Genomic DNA, 18,700 nt, shown 5'->3' with positions numbered 1-18,700 from the left:
CCAAAGTGCTAATGTTACAGATGTAAGTCACCATGCCAGCCCCATTTTACATTTTTAATGACAGCTTTCACCTCTACCTCTATTAAATTCCTTCAGCCATTCTATGTGGAAATAACTATTTCTCTCTCTCTCTCTCTCTCTTTTTTTGATACGGAGTCTAGCTCTGTTGCCAGGCTGAAGTGCAGTGTGGAGATTTCAGCTTACTGCAACCTCTGCCTCCCCAGTTCAAGAGATTCTCCTGCCTCAGCCTCCCGTGTAGCTGGGACTACAGGCATGTGTCACCATGCCCAGCTAATTTTTGTCTTTTTAGTACAGACGAGGTTTCACCATGTTGGCCAAGATGGTCTTGAACTCCTGGCCTCAAGTGATCCACTTGCCTTGGCCTCCTAAAGTGCTGGGATTACAGGCATGAGTCACCGCACCCAGACCCCTATTTGGGAATTTTAAATGGAGAAAAGAGTAATCCCAACACAGACCCAGAGTTGACAAGACATATGTGTATTTGAACATATATATGAGTGTATGTCTGTATTTCATCTAATCCTCCAAGCATTAAGATAGGTTCAAAACAAAACAAAATAACAAATGTAAGCCTATTCCTAGACTGTTGATAGAATAGGCCCCTTCTTTCTTTTTGAGACAGAGTCTCGCTCTGTCACCTAGGCTGGAGTGCAGTGGCGTGATGTCGGCTCACTGCAACCTCTGCCTCCCACGTTCAAGCAATTCTCCCTGCCTCAGCCTCCCGAGTAGCTGGGATTACAAGCACCTGCCACCCATGCCTGGCTAATTTTTTTGTATTTTTAGTAGAGATGGGGTTTCGCCATGTTGGCCAGGCTCATCTCGAACTCCCGACCTCAGGTGATCTGGCTGCCCCGGCCTCCCAAAGTGCTGGGATTACAGGTGCGGGCCACGGTGCCCAGCTGGCCCGTTCTTTTCAACTAGGAGAACTACAATTCTTACCTGTTCTCCTAGAGACTGATCCAAGAATTTGGAATGCAATTGATGGCAAGAGGCGAGAGAGATACTTTTCATCTGTGAAAAGAAAATGGACACTGGTAGACAAGACAGACATAGGACATTTCTGATTGTTTTTAAAAAACTAAACATAATAACTGTAATACAACTAACGTACTGGATTTTGCTCTGAATGACCACCTGTATAGATTTGGAGAGGAAAGGTTCATGACCAGAAATTGTGTAACTGCTCCCTTCTACCTGCCCTAAGCATTTCATCCTAAATAAATGGGATAGTTTCACAGTCTGGGGAGAAACAGGTAATAATCCTCTACATTTTTTTTTTTTTTTTTTAGATTCTCACTCTGTGGCCTGGGCTGGACTGCAGTGGAGTGATCTTGGCTCACTGCAACCTCTGTCTCCTGGGTTCAAGCAATCCTCCTGCCTCAGCCTCCCAAGTAGCTGGGATTACAGGCGTCTACCACCACAGTTGGCTAATTTTTTGTATTTTTAGTAGAGATGAGGTTTCGCCATGTTGGCCAGGCTGGCCTCGAACTCCTGACCTCAGCTGATGCACCCACCTCGGCCTCCCAAAGTTCTGGGATTACAGATGTGAGCCACTGCACCCGGCCAATCCTCTACATTACTAGTAGGGCACTTTGCAACAGTCCAATATTTTTTTCTTCCTCTTTTCTTCCCTTCTACCCTCCACTCATTCAATATTTATGGGGTTCCACTATGAGTGAGAAATTGTGTTAGGACCTAGGAAACCAGAGACACATATATCATGGCCCCTAACATTTTCTTTTCTTTCTTTTTTTGAGATAGGATCTCGGTCTTGCCCAGGCTGGAGTGCAGTGGCATGATCACAGCCCACTGTAACCTTGACCTCCCCAGGCTCAGGTGATCCCCCTGTGTCAGCCTCCCAAGTAGCTAGGACTATAGGCATACACCACCATGCCCAGCTAATTCTTGTATTTTTTGTAGTGATAGGTTTTCACCATGTTGCCCAGGCTAGTCTCAAACTCAGCTCAAGTGATCTGCTCACTTCAGCCTCCCAAAGTGCTGGGATGACAGATGTGAGTCACCATGCCTGGCTTGGCCCCTGACATTTTCATGAACGTGATCTCATTTACATCATCAACAAGGTTATTAGGAGGCAAGACAGACAGTATTAATCTTATTTTCCAATGCTGATAAAGAACTTAAACATTAGCTGGGCGTGGTGGCACGTGCTTGTAATCCCAGGTACTCGGGAGGCTGAGGCAGAAGAATCCCTTGAATTCAGGAGGCGGAGGTTGCAGTGATCCGAGATCACACCACTGCATTCCAGCCTGGGTGACAGAGTGAGACTCCATCTCAAAAAAGGAAAATAAATAAATAAATAAATAACCTAAACATATAATGGAAGATGGGCATGCTAAATAAGCAAATTAAAAGTCTAACTACACTAATGGTCTAAAAATTATCTTTGAAAAAACCCTGGCCTTGAGAGTGACCCCTCTCCAGTGACTAATATTCCTATTGATTCACCTGTACAACAAATTGTTGGTTGGAAGAGTTTCTCCCAAGGGCTGGCTCAAAGATAGTTACATGAACCAGAAGGAACGTCTTACAGTCACGAGGGAAGGAAAAGGTTTGACAGAAACCTTACCTTTTGGTCAAGGTCACTGGCTAGGAACTTCATTGCTACAGGTTCTGGGAGGTTTCTTTTAGTCTTTTTGGTATTCCATTTTTGAATAAGCTCCTCTGGCTGGCAAGAGGCAAACAGTAATCCAAAAATCTGGGCTGCTGTGAGCCACACCCAGTTGTGTGGATGTCTCAGGTGAGAGTGCACATGACCTAAGGAAACCAAAAAGCATTCACGGATGTCAAATGGCCTTCCTGATTGTTTAGAGGTAAATATGATGAAGTGAAGCATTTACAGAGTATTATGTGTTTGGAGTGGGGAACCAAATATGAACAAAATAGGTCAGTGGCTGGGAAGTGGGGGCAGGAGATGAAAAGAGATTGGTTAATGTGTACAAAAATAGAATTAGATAGAAGGAATAAGTTTCATGTTAGACAGCAAGTAGGGTGACTACGGTTAACACTGATGTATTGCACATTTCAAAATAGCTGGAAGATTTGAAATGTTCCCAACACAAAAAGATAATAAGTTCAAGGGGAAGGATATTCTCGTTACCCCAATTGGATTACTGGACATTGTATGCATGTATCAAAATATCATAGATACCCCATAAGTAGGTATAATTATGCATCGATTTAGAAAAAGACAAATAGTCCTTGCTTGCCAAAAGCCCACAGAAGCTAGAGAGAAGTGAGGTGGAAGAGGCACTGGAAACGACTAGAAAACCAACTCCTAGAGTGGTTAAATGACTCTACTGGGGTACAAACAGACTAGTTTCCTAAGAACTAGTTTCAGATTCAAGTGAGATAAGGTGACATTAACAGTTACATTTTCTTTTTTTTTTTTTTTAATTTTTCTGAGACAGGGTTTCGTTCCCATCGCCCAGGCTGGAGTGCAGCGGTATACTCTTGGCTCACTACAACCTCTGCCTCCTGGGTTCAAGCAATGCCCCTGCCTCAGCCTCCTGAGTAACTGTTACTCAGGCACTCACTACCACACCCAGCTAATTTTTGTATTTTTAGTAGAGACAGGGTTTCATCATGTTGGCCAGGCTGGTATTAAACTCCTTAAGCGATCCACCTGCCTCAGCCTTCCAAAGGGCTGGGATTACAGGTGTGAGCCACCACGCCTGGCCAACATTTACATTTTCTAAGGTAATATAAGTATGTATATAGGTATAGGCTTGTTTCTAATCAGTAGAATTGGTGGCTCCAAGTAGCTGCCTGTAAAGCTATCATCTACTTACTGAAGGTTTTCTATATGCCAGGGACAGGGCTAATTGTGTTACATGTATTATCTCATAACAATTCTGTGATGTTGGAATTATAATTTCTATCTTACAGATGAAGAAACAAGTGTTCCAGAGAGGCTGTGTGACATGCTAAGCTATAACAGGCAGAGCCAGGCCTGGGCCCCAGCTTGATCTGACCTTCCAACTCTTAATTCTTCAGCATTTTTGGCTACATGGCCATTCTCCATACACCGTACTCAGAAAGTATTTTTTGTAGAGATGGGGTTTTGCCATGTTGCCCATGCTGGTCTCGAACTCCTGAGCTCAAGCAATCTGCAAGCCTCACCCTCCCAAAGTGCTGGGATGCCAGGCATGAGCCACCATGCCCAGCCCAGACCCTAACATTTTCATGAACATGATCTCATTTAACCATCAACAAAGTTCTTAGGAGGCAGCACAGACAGTATTAATCTTATTTTCCAATGCTTATAAAGAACTTAAACACATAATGAAAGATGGGCATGCTAAATAAGCAAATTAAAAGTCTGACTACACTAATGGTCTAAAAATTATCTTCAAAAAAACATTGGCCTTGAGTGTGACCCCTCCCCAGTGACCACCACTCCACTGAGCCCCAAACTTCCCCTTCCCTGCTGTATCTCCCCTCTGTGTAAAGGAAAAAGAAAAGAAAAAAGTTTTAGGCTGGATGCATGCCTCATGCCTGTAATCCTAGCACCTAGTTGGGAGGCCGAGGCAGGTGGAGGTCAAGAGATGGAGACCATTCTGGCCAACATGGTGAAACCCTGTCTCTACTAAAAATACAAAAATTAGCTGGGTGTGGTGGCACGCACCTGCAGTCCCAGCTACTCAGGAAGCTAAGGCAGTTGAATCGCTTAAACCTGGAAGGCAGAGGTTGCAGCGAGCTGAGATCGCACCACTGCACTCCAGCCTGGCGACAGAGCGAGACTCTGTCCCAAAAAAAAAAAAAAAAGTTTTATAACGTGGGTGTTGGGGAACAGGATAGATTAACCATGTCATATCTCAGTTTTAGTCTTTGCTGCTATATTTCATAGACATATTTTTACTTTTGATCTATACGAATCTTTGTAATAATCTGGCCATGTTGCAATGAAGCCACACCTGAGTAGGTCATACGGTAACCTTGTTACTTCTCACAAAATCTGAGTTCTGGCTCTTAAACCAGGTGAATACTTTATTTCATTTAACAACAGACCACATAAGTCGTGGTCCTGGCCAGGCGCAGTGGCTCACGCCTGTAATCCCAGCACTTTGGGAGGCCAAGGCAGGTGGATCACCTGAGGTCAGGAGTTCAAGACCAGCCTGGCCAATATGGTGAAACCCCATCTCTATAAAAATACAAAAATTAGCCGGGTGTGGTAGCATGTGCCTGTAATCCCAGCTACTTGGGAGGCTAAGGCAGAAGAATCACTTGAGCCTGGGAGGCAGAGGAGGTTGTAGCGCGCCGAGATTGTGCCATCGCCCTCCAGTCGGGGTGACAGAGCAAGACTCTGTCTCGAAGAAAAAAAAAAAAAGAAAAAAAAGAAGTGGTTCCATAAGATTATAAAACAGTTTGGCACTACTCATTAAAAAAAAATACACACTGTATTTTTACTGTACCCTTTCTATGTCTGGCTACATTTAGATACACAAAGACCCTGTGTTACAAATGCCTACAGTATTCAGTACAGTACATGCTGTACAGGTTTTTAGCAATAGGCTGGACCACATAGTCTAAGGGTGTAATAGGCTATACCATCTAGATTTGTCTAAGTATACTGTTAGGAAGTTCAAACAACAAAATCGCATAATGACATATTTCTCAGAACGTATCTCTATTGTTAGGTGATGCACAATTGTGTGACAACTTATGAAACCATTTAGTAAATAATGGCATATGTACATAACGGACTACTATATAGCTATTTTAAAAAATATCTACTAGGTGTGTTATAGATAGTAATATGCTTACTCAGGTACAAACAGGATATCAAAGTTTATATGGAACTAAGCAACCTCTCAAAAAAAACCCTATGCCTATTGCACAAAAGAAAGACTGGAGGGAAATATAGACCACAAGTGCATATATCAAAACAATACATTGTACACCATAAATATATAGTTTTTACTTCTCAGTTGTACCTGAGGGAAAATAAATAAATAGGAAAAAAAGAGACACATATCTGAAATTATTAACTACCAAACAGGACTTTGAGAATTTTTTCCCTTCCTTTTATTTCCCCAGAATAAATATTCTTTCTTTTATAAATGAAAGGTATTACTTATGAAATCATAGATATGTTTTTTTTTTTTTCTTCCAGAAGGGAACATTTTCACTGTAATCACTCTGAAATCACCTTTTAAGTTTTTTCTCATGGACTCTTTTCCTGACATTGTATACTTTCTGAAGTATTCATATTCGAATTTCTCAAATCTACTTTCAGTAATTCTATGACAACAAATGTATTTGTTTTTAGATTTTAAAAAAAAAGGAAAACTTACTCCAGATTTTACTCAAAGTCTCAGCGGGTTTGGTAAACTGAATAATATTACATTCCTTGATAAGTTTAGTTATCAGTGTAAGAAAATTAAACAGAAGGCGATCTGCAGCTTTTTCTTCAGTTTCCTCCATGATCTAAAAACAAGACAGATGTAAATCAATATAAACAACAATCTGAAAGTATCTGATGGACATTTTTACTCCAGCATGGTAATCCACCCGTTTCGGAACCTCTCTTGGCACTCCTGACATTGTGGGCCAGATGATCCTTTGCTGTGGGGGCTGCCATGGGCACTGTAGGATGTTACCAGCATCCCAGCTCCTCTATGTTCTAGACGCCAGTAGCAACTCCACCCTCCAGTTGTGACAATCAAAAATGTTTCCAGACATTGCCAAATGTCACCTGGGGGGGCAAAATTGCCCGAGTTGAGAACCTTTGATCTTCATATACCATGAAGATACTTTAATTCTAATCTTCCAACGCCCCCCCCCCTTTTTTTTTTTTTTGAGTCAGGGTCTTGCTCTGTTAGCCAGGCTGGAGTATAGTGGCACGGTCCTCCTGCCTCATGCCTCCTACAGGCATGCGCTACCATGCCTGGCTATAGCGCTCATTTAAGTTCCAACTACACAGAATTTTTGCTTTTAGGATAAAAGACACTGTTTGAACACAAATATTTAATCAGTTAGCTATAAATATAAATATTTAACCTATAAGCTAATATCTAATCTGTTAGCTACATCACCACAAGTAAAACTCTAAGTTAGAAAAGTTGTATTCCCTAGCAAATTACTTACATCTTTAAAGTTTTCAGGATCAATTTCCTTTTCAATCACAGGAAGGACCGTTCCAAGTCTTTTCTCAAAATCAACTCCTTCACTTTCCACAAACAAGCCACAGATCAGGGCAGCAAGCTGTCTATTTAAGCGCTACCAAAAATAAACCACAAGACAATGTCAAGAGAACTTGGGAGGCCTTTTCTGAAACTGTAAAACAAAGGTGGGCATTATTTTGTCCTCAACATTCAGAGACAATAAACATTTCTTTCTGATGCCAGAAATCAGTAAATTATGAGGCTTTGATGGCCAATATACAAAATGTGGGGAAATTTTTACAGTCAAGAATAACGTTTTAAAAAGAGGCATTATTATTATCCACTGAGTACTTTAATATTTTTTTTCCATTTTAAATGAAAAGGAAATGGAAAGAAGTCTCATGCCCACCCCACATTAAGTGGGTACGCAACAAGTTACTCATTAACACAGGGCATGTGTTGTTTATGTTTCACAAAGATGGGCCAACAATGATGGTGGGAGAGGTACCAAGTGGATAAAAGAATGAAAATTACATTTCAGAAATCGAATATGTAAAATTCGAAACAAAGGTATTCATCATTAGGAGCTGGTTAAGTAATTTATGATACATTCATGTAGCGGAATACTTTCCTAACAATAACATAGTATGAATACAGGTGATTTTTATATTACTTTCTATAACTTCTTACACTTTGGGAAACTTTAAGAATATACTATTTGCATAATCAGACAAAAATAACACTATGTGGAGAAAAAAACCAATTCAACAGTGTATAACATATATTCTTACTTAAACTATGATCCCCAAAGCTAATACTTGTCACTGAACTGTGACTAACAGCAATGCACACCTTTTTTGCTCCAAACCAAGTGGTAACCATATCAAACAGCCAGTCTTTTTTCTCGAGGCTGATTTTACCAAGTAGGGACTTGATGGTCATGGATGCCATCTTTTTGCATGTGGCAGAGTCATCATTGATCGTCATTAGACAAAGAGGGATAAAGAACATTCCACAGTTCTCATGGAGCAGCCCCTAAAAGAAAAGAGGCACGTGTGAGCACTCAGAACGGAATTCCTACAGATGCTCTAGCAAAGGGGGACTGAGGACTTCTGGGGGTCACGGGGCTTATCTCTGGGGTCACAGTACCTGAGGGAACGTGTCAAAGAGATAGGCGATCATTTCCAAGGTGGACTCTCTCCCGGTCTCGTGTTCGTAACTAGAGGAAGGACATTAGGTGGATTTGTTAGTATCTTCTAAATTTACCAATAATTATTAAAAAATGTAAAATGTTGTATCAAGGTGTCAGTTTAATTCTTTAAAAACTGGAAAATGTTCTGTTTCCCTACTTTTAATGCTTGTATATATCCATTAAGCTACCATTGTGCAGTTTTAAATGCAATTGTGTCAGATTTCAACATTCTCCTAAGTGGACTCTTAGGACAATCAACAGTTAAACTAGGTTGAAAAGCAACTCAGAGAAAGGCTATATGAAGCCAAGCACAATGTCTGATTATCGAGTTAATGAGTCATATAACAATATGCTCAGAGAATGCACCATTATGCTTAGGCCTCGTCCTTTTTAAGACAGCCGCCATGTTAAAGGGAAAGAAGAAACTGCCCTCCGCCCGTTGTAGTTAACAGCTAAGCTTACTTCAGTTGAGCGAGCATGAATTCCAAGTTTGGTCTCAGTTTGTCACCCAGGGGATAGTCAAGAATATATTTCAGAAAAACCTGGAACAAAAGTCACACAGATGATTATTTGGATCTCGTCTCCACTATTCCTGTTTCCTAAGCTGCTTTCTGGAACTCACTGGTAGGTTATAAGAACTTTCAAGAATGGCAGTCAATCAGGCTTTCCAATGGACTCCAGCTAAATCTGCCTATAAAGTCAATAGCAACTGTGACCTTTCGTTTCTCCCACCATTTATCTAGTCCTGCCCTATGGTGCCTGACAGAGGCAAGCCCTGGCCCGCCACTGGCACTGTGGTTTAAGACTTCAAATCTAAGCCCACAGGTTGGAAGCTGATCTCTCTGTGACAGGTGGTGACAGGTGTGCCACAGTATGGACTGTGGTCCAACCTGGTATCTCCCCTTCAACAAGAGTAACAACATGGTGATAATATCAATACTGATAATGCATTTACTATAAACCCTCTATGTGCCAAGCACTGCGTTAAGTGTCTCTCAGTTAAATCTCATCATTCCCATAGGAAGTACGTGATAATAGCCCACTTTCTAGTTGAAGGGAATAAAGTTGGTCCAGAGACAATAAGAAACTTGCTCAGGTGACACTGCCAGAATTCCATGCTTAGTCTGTGTCCAAAGGCTGCACTTTCAAACCACTGTAGTATCTAGCCTCCTTTATTAATAAACTGTGAGAACTAAGCGACTTCATTCAAGTTTCCAAAGCCTGCCTTTCCCTAGCCATAAAATGGGGATACTGTTTCTTCTGAAGGGTACTTGTAAACAGAGGTCATGCATTTAAAATGCTAGGCACACAGCTAGTGCTTAATAGCAGTTGACCCTTCTTCTTCCTAATAGTAGCCAAGCAATTATTTCCAGAGACATGCGTCTTCCCTTCCTGGCCTCCTCAGCAGCCCAAACCCACCTGCAACCCTGAGTTCCTATTTCCAACTTAGACCTTTCCACCTCCTTGGGCACAGTATGTGCTCATAAAATTAGATATTGACAGATGTATAGATACAAACCTGATCCTGTCACTCCTCTCCCTAAGGATTTAAATAGCTCCTTACTATTCTTAGAAAAAGCCCTGCCGGGCGCCGTGGCTCATGCCTATAATCCCAGCACTTTGGGAGGCCAAGGTGGGTGGATCACGAGGTCAAGAGATCGAGACCATCCTGGCCAACTTGGTGAAACTTCATCTCTACTAAAAATACAAAAATTAGCTGGGCATGGTGGCGGGCGCCTGTAGTTCCAGCTACTCGGGAGGCTGAGCCAGGAGAATCGCTTGAAAATGGGAGGCGGAGGTGGCAGTGAGCTGAGATCGTACCACTGTACTCCAGCCTGGCGACAGAGCGAGACTCCATCTCAAAAAAAAAAAACAAAAAAACAAAGCCCAAAATCTTTAACAAGACCACAAGGGCCTGCCCAACCTGGCTCCCCACCCCTCAATTCACTTACCTGTGTTGAGCTCCTCAACCCAGCTAAGCTCTCACTCACCTCAAGCCTCTACTGCCCTCTCACCGGTAAAACTAAGCCTTTTTCTTCCTTCACATTTTGGCCGGCCTGTCAGTCCCCAGAAAAGCCTCCCCTGACCTCCTGCACCAGGATGCCCGAGTCTCAGCATAAAGCACCAACATGACACAACGTAGTCTTCAGAATTCAGCCAATGTTGACACCTCTGTCAGACAGACGCAGCAGGGCCCAGCCCTTGCTATGGGGATAAGTGCTCTCTACAAACCTGTCTGCACTGGACCCTGGCAGGTTCACTTTGTGCAGAGACTGCCAACTTGGATACTTTCCGCATGACATCATCGATTTCTGGGACCAACAGCTTTCTTGATAAAATTGCCTAAGACACAAAAGACACACTCATTTCATGTGTTCTGCTGCAGACGGATGGAAGCAGAGTTGATGCTAAAGCAATCACAGGAAATTTTCAAACATAGTAAAGTAACTTCAAAAGAAAAAGGATACACACTTAAGCACAAAGAACACACAACACTTAAACACACACTTCAAATTGGTAAAAATTGTGAATTTTTAAAAATGGTGAGTTTTATGTTATGTACATTTTACTACACTAAGAAGAAAAACATATAAATAGAAAGATAATACCTGTATTTGTACAGAATTCCCTGGAAATGTTAATACAGAGCTCACATTTAAACATTTTTCATAAGCAAATGTTTGCCTGTAATTGACCCACCAAAATCATAATAATCTTTACAAATTACTCAATTTCAGAGGTCTACGGCTAGTCAAAACACTATGATCCATGTGTTCAAAATACCAGCTGTGAAGCTCATAAACTGTAACAGTCAACATTCTGGTGACACCATACCTTCAGAAGACCAAAGGCAGTGGCTTGTCTTGAAGTATCATAAATGTCCTCCTCAGCATAGGCCAGTAGAACTTGGAGCTGTTTTTCAGTTATCTGGTAAGACTTGACTTTCTTGACAAGTATGGTCACACACTGCAAGTTACAATAGTGATGTTAACAGCCAGCACACCCCACAGTTGGGATCCAGTGAAATGACAAAGACTTAACACAACACACAAGTATGCTTTTCCACACAGGATGCCAGCCCTCTAGCCTTGGCAAATTGCTCTGGAAAAAATTCTGGCCATAACCACAAAGGGCAATGGGGAAAACTAACTTTGATGTTAATCCTGGTTCTAGTTTTTTATGAGCCAGGGTCTCGCTCTGTCACCCAGGCTGGAGTGCAGTGATGTGATCATAGCCCACTGCAGCTCTAACTCCTGTCAAGTGATCGTTCTGCCTCAGCATCCCAAGTAGCTGGGACTACAGGTAGACATCACCATGCCCAGTTAATTTTTTTTTTTTTAATGTAGAGACAGGGTCTCGTTAAGCTGACCAAGCTGGTCTTGAACTCTTAGGCCCAAGCAGTCCTCCCACCTCAGCCTCCCAAAGTGCTGGGATTATAGGTGTAAGCCACTGCATCCGGCTCCATCCTGGCTTTTTCCAAGTGCAAGTGAAGACATCTCACCTTGAAACAATTGACCACCAGGTGGAAGTTCTGGCCCCTGGCAGCCCCGAGCTTTGCATAGTCCTTCAGCAGAAGGAAGAGGTGTTTTGTCAGCTGCTCTGCTTTTGTTTCTATGGAAGGTAGCGGGAACCTCAAGACCCAGATGAGGCATTGTAGAGCACCCGTAATCACCTGAAAAAAAACAAAACAAAACACCACCAACCTGTGATGTGACCGAATCCAACAATCCAGCACCTGAGGCTATGCAGACTCTTTAAATGATTGTGCTGAATAAATAAGATGCTAAACCCAGCCCACTCTGGAAGAACTGTGCCCAAAATGTAAGAAGACAAAGACGTTTCCATTTCCTGATTGTAGAAGAATTTATTGCTTATCCATAACAATGGATCCTTATGATGGTAGATCATAAGGAAATAAGAAAAGGCACCATATTCTTTTCATAATTTAATCTTTGTTTAAACATTTTTGGGCTGGTCTTGAACTCCTGGACTGAAGTAATCCTCCTGCCTCAGCCTCCCAAGAGCTGGGGTCATAGGCCCGAGCCACCAAGCCCGGCCATATTTTTAACCTACTGATAGGGGTTTATGGAGGTTATATGATTTGGATAGGTTGGTCAATTTTACAATTCTTTTTGGAAAAATACATCTTAAATGACTTTTATGTTTTCTAGAATGGTACTTCAATGTAATCTGCTCTTACTAAGCTTGAATTAGGTATAGAAGGCACTCTACTGGGTATTATAAATACAAAGATAAAAAGGATACTATCTCTGGAACAATTGACTAACAGTTAATATAGTTAAGTGCTATTACAAAAGATATGGAAAAAGTGTGCTGAGCTCCCTGAACCTCCAAGGCCAAACCTTTGAAAGCACCTGGATCAGCTAGTTCAGCTCTATCTAATAATACTTGTACTGCTCTGGCTGCTGAGAGTTCCTCAGTGGACTGGATTAAGACACAGAAGAGCAAGCTTGGGAGTCAGAAAGACGTTGGCTTACATCCCAGCTCTGCAACTGATGACCTGTTTGACTCTAGAGATGTTACTTAACCTCTCGGCAGGTTCATCTGTAAAGCAGGTGATATGAGAAAAATGGGACCTGTGTAGGCATTAGAGTCTGACAGACCTAGGTTCATAGCCTAGACCTGTACTTAGACCCTCGCCCTAATTTTCTCATTTATAAAACAGAAATAGTAAGAATATATGCCTCAGGGTGGGTTGTGAGGATCAGAAACAATGTTCTTCGGATTCACAGCATGGAGCAGTAACAGTAACAAAGGTGACAATGATGATGACTGGTAAGGGGACAAAATCCTTCACCCTGATGAAGTTGTGAGGATCAAATGAAATACTTAATGTACCTAGGAGGGCTTTTAAAACTGTTAAAGTCTATCCAAATTTATAGAATTAGTAAATTGGGAAGTGATTTAATGTAGCAAATAGTGGTGGTTCATGATGTCATAAATCCCTTTAAAAACTCAATAATCTCGGCCAGGCACAGTGGTTCACACCTGTAATCCCGGCATTTTAGGAGGCCGAGGTGGGCGGATCATCTGAGGTCAGGGGTTCGAGACCAGTCTGGCCGACATGATGAAACCCTGTGTCTACTAAAAATACAAAAGTTAGCCGGGCATGGTGATGTGTGCCTGTAGTCCCCGCTACTTGGGAGGCTGAGGCGAGGCTGAGGCAGAAGAATCCCTTGAACCTGGGAGGTGGAGGTTGCAATGAGTCAAGATCACACCATTGCACTCCAGCCTGCGTGACAGAGCTAGACTCTGTCTCAAAAAAAAAAAAAAAAAAAAAAAACCCCACCAACCAACCAACCAAAAAAACCTCAATTATCTCATAAAGCTTGAGCCCAAGCATAACCATTAGGTATTCTGCAAAACATAGTTCCTCTGAAGAAGAAAATGCTCCAGTGCAGAGTGCAAACCGATGCTTACCTTCACATCCATGGAGCCCAGGCAGTCTATGAGGAGAGACACAAAAGGATCCAGCATTTCCAGGACATGCTCACTTGAAGACTTGATCTTGGAAGTCTTCAGACTCAGATGCAGCAGCTAACAGAGTTCAGAAAGATATTTCACATTAGTTGCCCATTAGACCAGATGAGTTAGGTAAATGTGAAATGATGTTTATAGAAAAGCAAATGTTAAGATACTTCTATTTGAAATGATAAAATTTTTTTAAGGAATGACAGACTGCCTGAGAGGGTCTCAGTAAGTCAAGGTGAGAGCTTGCTGTGCAGCTGAGATGCTACGTCTGTTTACCAGAGTCCATTTTCTCAGGATCTACTGTGATTCCAGGCACTGGCTCAGTACGCAGGACATGGCAATAACCAGGATGGACATGGTCTCTGCCTTGATGTATCTTAGGCAGACTCTAAGGAAATGATGACATGTACAGGTAGGGTGCTTTGAGAGTTCTGTGGGAATCTGGTAGAGCAAAGAGTGGGTGGTGAGCTCCTAGGGCACGAAAGAGTATGGTGACTTTCTAGATGGGAAGGGAAGCCACAGTGGCTGGAACGTGTGTTAGAAAAGTGCGAGTCAATGAAGGGTTTTAAAAAGAAAATGATCAGATTTATTCTTTTAAAAGCTCACCATCTTTTATTTCATTATTATTACTGTTATTTTTTTAGAGACAGGGTCTCACTATATTATCCATGCTGGAGTGCAGTGGTGCGATAATAGCTCACTGCAGCCTTAAACTCCCAGGCTCAAGTGATTCTCCCACCTTACCCTCCTGAGTAACTAGGACTACAGGTACGTGTCATCACACCTGGCTAATTAAAACATAATTTTTTTTTTTTTTTTGTAGAGACAGAGTCTTGCTATGTTGCCCAGGCTGGTTTCAGACTCCTCTCCTCAAGTGATCCTCCTGCCTTAGCCTCCCGAAGTGCTGGGATTATGGGTGTGAGTCACCATGTCCAGCCACTCACTATCTTTTAAAAAAAAATTCAAAGTAGTTCAGAGGGGCTCATGGGCAAAGCACCAGTAAGACCTTAATACATATTAGAGCAGAATCATTAATTCTGGGACAGTTACATCTTTTAATGTAAGTGCTGGAAGAGATAAATAGTAAATGGACCAATACACCTGTAAAAATAAAAAAATCTAAAATGTATTTACAGTAAGGCATTTCCAATGGAAGTGAGCAGTACTAGAAATTCAACAGAAGGCCGGGCGCGGTGGCTCACGCCTGTAATCCCAGCACTTTGGGAGGCCGAGGCAGGTGGATCACCTGAGGTCGGGAGTTCAAGACCAGACTGACCAACATGGAGAAACCCCGTCTCTACTAAAAATACAAAATTAGCTGGGGTGGTGGCGCATGCCTGTAATCCCAGCTACTCGGGAGGCTGAGGCAGGAGAATCGCTTGAACCCGGGAAGGGGAGGTTGCGGTGAGCCAAGATGGCGCCATTGCACTCCAGCCTGGGCAAAAAGAACGAAACTCTGTTTCAAAAACAAACAAACAAAAAAGAAATTCAACAGAAGATTAAAAGGTGCAGACTCCCTGAAAGTAGCAAGTCTCATTTTAAGGTTAATTCTTACCCGAAGCCCGGACTCAATAAATATGTGCATGTTGGTTTTCCTGCTCACAACAGCTTTCTGTCCGCCTCGAACTGGAGTTGGGGGAAGCAGTAGGCAGCTCTGGGGTGGCAGACGTGGATCTGGTGCTGGGGCTCCTGGATTTCTGTCAATCACGTGACATGAGAAGAGGGGAAAGAACACTGTCAGCTGCATTCCAAGAAGTCACAGTGGCCCTTCTAAAGTGATGACAGCCCAGCACTAAATAATGTGCCATTTGCTCAGGTTTTGCACCCCCTCAACCCCCAAACCATGAGACACAGAAGATTATTAGGCTGTTGATTAAGGTTACTAGGACAATATATTTACATTAAGATCAACAGCAGGACACTCCCTTGTTTGATTTCTGAAAATAAATGCCAATGAGTCTCTCTTAGACCACAGAAACAAAAGGAAGTTTACTAATATATAAGACTTTTTTTTTTTTTTTTTTTTACTCTGTTGCCCAGGCTAAAGTGCAGTGGTGCGATCTCGGCTCACTGCAACCTCCGCCTCCGGGTTCAAGTGATTCTCCTGCCTCAGCCTCCTGTGTAGCTGGGATTACAGGTGCCCAGCACCATGTCTGGCTCATTTTTGTATTTTTAGGAGAGACGGGGTTTCACCAAGTTGGCCAGGCTGGTCTCAAACCCCTGACCTCAGGTGATCTGCCCACCTCAGCCTCCCAAAGTGCTGGGATTACAGGCACGAGCCACTGCACCTGGCTTTTAAGATATTTTAACATCTTTTAAGGTCTCAATCTCTGTTTAATCAGAATACAAGATATAGATTTTAAATCTATCCTATCTTTGAACCAATAAATCTTTAAAACAAAATGGTATCAGGGAAATGCCAAAATAATTGTCTGCTGTCACAGCTACCTCATTTATGAGAAAATCTCATGTTGAAATGTATCACACCATAAAGTACCATCTGAGAACTCAGGTGGATACAATTTTATTTTTTACTAAAGCAAAGTATTAAAACAACCCACAGAATGGCTTATCAGACGCAGAGACCTAAATGACAGGTTTTTTTTTTCCAACTTACTTTTCTTTCTCTGTTAACAGGGGAAGATTTTCACTGATCAAACCATAACTGAGTAATAGAATGGATTCAGCCGTCATTTCCTGATTTACGATTAATCCCACTGTGATTCGGCGTAAAGTTTCATGAACTTTTCGGGCCAGTTTCAAACTCGTGGTATTTTGTAAGATCTAAAGGCAAAACACAAATGTCATGCTGAGATGACACAGAAATGCATTTTGATTTGTCATAATGTGGTTTTCTTTTACATATTGGCTTTCTAATATATGTTTGGCTTTCTCCTAATTAAAAAACATTCTTGATATAATTTCAAACACAGATATAACATATAAGGTGAAAGTGACCTATAATCTCAACCCCAGGAAGAACCACTGTGCAGGCTTGTGAGCCTCGGGGTTTCCTCCACTCCCTCCCTGTTCTCTGCTGGTGAGGCCTCAAGGCACAATGCCAGAGATCTGAGACTTCTGAGTTAACATCAACTCTCCTGGTACATTAACAGGAGTAACTTAGAGGCAAACACACACACACACACACACATACACCCACACACACAATCAACAAAATGTATTCACTCCTCATAGAACCATGAGAATGAAGTGCTGCCATGGCCAAGCCTCAGGGTCTGATATCAATTATTGGGCCAAATCAGAGGAACCTAATGGGAACCAGGATCAGCAACCTCAGGAAATACTCGGTGCTTCAGAGTTATTATCTTGCATGAGACATAGTATTAATAAATCTCAATATACATCACGGATATATGTGCTCTGTTGACTCTTTTTCATCCACAAAATGCATCTAAAATTCTTAGATAAGGCTCAGATAAAACTAAATGCATTCTAGGAGCAATTATGGAGTTCATCTAGCACCAGAATATTTAGACCTAATGTAATTCATGTCAATAGATAGCGCTCTTTGCTCTAGTTTTAATACACAAAACCAATAAATCACTAACATTTACTGATGTTCACCTCTGCAATAGGCACAGAAATCAACAGGAAGGTGGGTAAATTACAGTCCCTGAGCTTCAGGAGGCAGAATGAAACCATGGTAGGAATGTGAACTTGGATCTGAAAGATCTGGAACTAAACCCTGACTTTTCTCTTTAACCATGTTCCTTTCTACCTTTCCAAGCCTGAATTTTCTTACTTGTAAAATGGAAGTACCATCAATCTCCCAGGGTGTGCAGATTAGGAGAGAGAGTGTAGCAGTGCTTAGAATATAATACGTCAATAAATGCCAGTTTTCTTCCTCTTGGCAACCTGGAAGTGGCAACCTGTGTCCAAAGGCTTTGTAATATCTATTTGCTCATAATTAAAATGAATTTTTTGGTAAATGTAAATATACATTTTTAATCGAGACAGGTTCTTGCTATATTGCCCCAGGCTGGTCTCGAACTCCTGGGCTCAAGCAATTCCTGCCGCCTTGGCCTTCCAAAGTGCTGGATTTACAGGTGTGAGCCACCATGCCTGGCCTAAAATAAATTCTTAATAAAATTTCAAACACGGACATAACATATAAAGAAATGTTACTTATAACCTCAACCTCAGAGATAAGCACTATGTGGCTTGTGTGCCTCAGGATTTCTTCATGTTCTTAGCTGCTGACTTGACCCAGCTATAATATTCATCTGCACTCAATTCTTGCTGCCTTTCTTTCTCATCTCATGGTTTACACTGGGGACTATGCCTTTTGAATCAAAGCACTCACTGGCCATATGTTCCTGGGGCCCTAGCACCTAAGGAAATCATGCATGATCAAGAACAGTGTTTCAGGTTGCCCCACATCATTCCTTTTAGGAACTCATGAGATTCCAATGCTGTGATCTCCTGAATTGCATTCAAGTCCTTACCTCTTTCAAGGGAAGGATAAGTTTTGTAACCTGATCTTTTCCTACAAACTTGCCCAGGATTTCATAAGAGTCGTAACTTTTGCTTCTTCGTGCTTCCATGACTTTGGAGAGGATCTGCTTTACTTCCTTCTCTTCAGCAACAGCACCAAACAACTCATGGTTAAAAATCTTTGGAAGAAAAAGGACAAATGGCAATTATGTGCACTCAGCAAGATATGCCAACATAAGCAGTTACTGAAGAGAGGGCCTGACATGTCCTAATCAAAGAAATGCAAGTTGGACTGGGCTCAAGTTAGATGGAAGAAATTTCTTTTAGAATGCACCTGTTTTCAATGCAATTTAGGGATCAATTACTTAAAAAACAAACACATAAGAAACACTTAAAGGTTGATACTAATGGGAAA

At 41.9% G+C, this 18,700-nt stretch overlaps 1 protein-coding gene across 3 annotated transcripts in view; it reads right to left on the bottom strand.

The window, feature by feature from the left end:
- UTP20 (UTP20 small subunit processome component) overlaps nt 1–18,700 on the bottom strand; it is a 108,525-nt gene that overhangs the window by 4,450 nt on the left and 85,375 nt on the right. The window contains exons 45-58 of one of the 3 annotated variants that reach the window (XM_003907027.5): nt 18,297–18,464; nt 16,448–16,614; nt 15,386–15,527; nt 13,780–13,896; nt 11,840–12,010; nt 11,173–11,304; nt 10,570–10,680; nt 8,800–8,879; nt 8,295–8,364; nt 7,998–8,180; nt 7,129–7,260; nt 6,336–6,468; nt 2,609–2,796; nt 961–1,032 (exon numbers count right to left, since the gene is read on the bottom strand). In XM_003907027.5, coding sequence (XP_003907076.3) covers nt 961–1,032; nt 2,609–2,796; nt 6,336–6,468; nt 7,129–7,260; nt 7,998–8,180; nt 8,295–8,364; nt 8,800–8,879; nt 10,570–10,680; nt 11,173–11,304; nt 11,840–12,010; nt 13,780–13,896; nt 15,386–15,527; nt 16,448–16,614; nt 18,297–18,464 — 1,866 coding nt within the window. Of the gene's footprint in view, nt 1–960; nt 1,033–2,608; nt 2,797–6,335; nt 6,469–6,497; nt 6,737–7,128; nt 7,261–7,997; nt 8,181–8,294; nt 8,365–8,799; nt 8,880–10,569; nt 10,681–11,172; nt 11,305–11,839; nt 12,011–13,779; nt 13,897–15,385; nt 15,528–16,447; nt 16,615–18,296; nt 18,465–18,700 lie in introns of those variants that run through there. The other 2 variants (XM_009181515.4, XM_017946146.3) reach the window with 2 other exon arrangements.

The sequence above is a fragment of the Papio anubis genome, chromosome 9 (assembly GCF_008728515.1).
Source record: "Papio anubis isolate 15944 chromosome 9, Panubis1.0, whole genome shotgun sequence".
Classification (NCBI taxonomy): Eukaryota; Metazoa; Chordata; class Mammalia; order Primates; family Cercopithecidae; genus Papio; species Papio anubis.
Note: the sequence above shows the minus strand (reverse complement) of the source record. Positions and strands in the feature narration are given on the sequence as shown.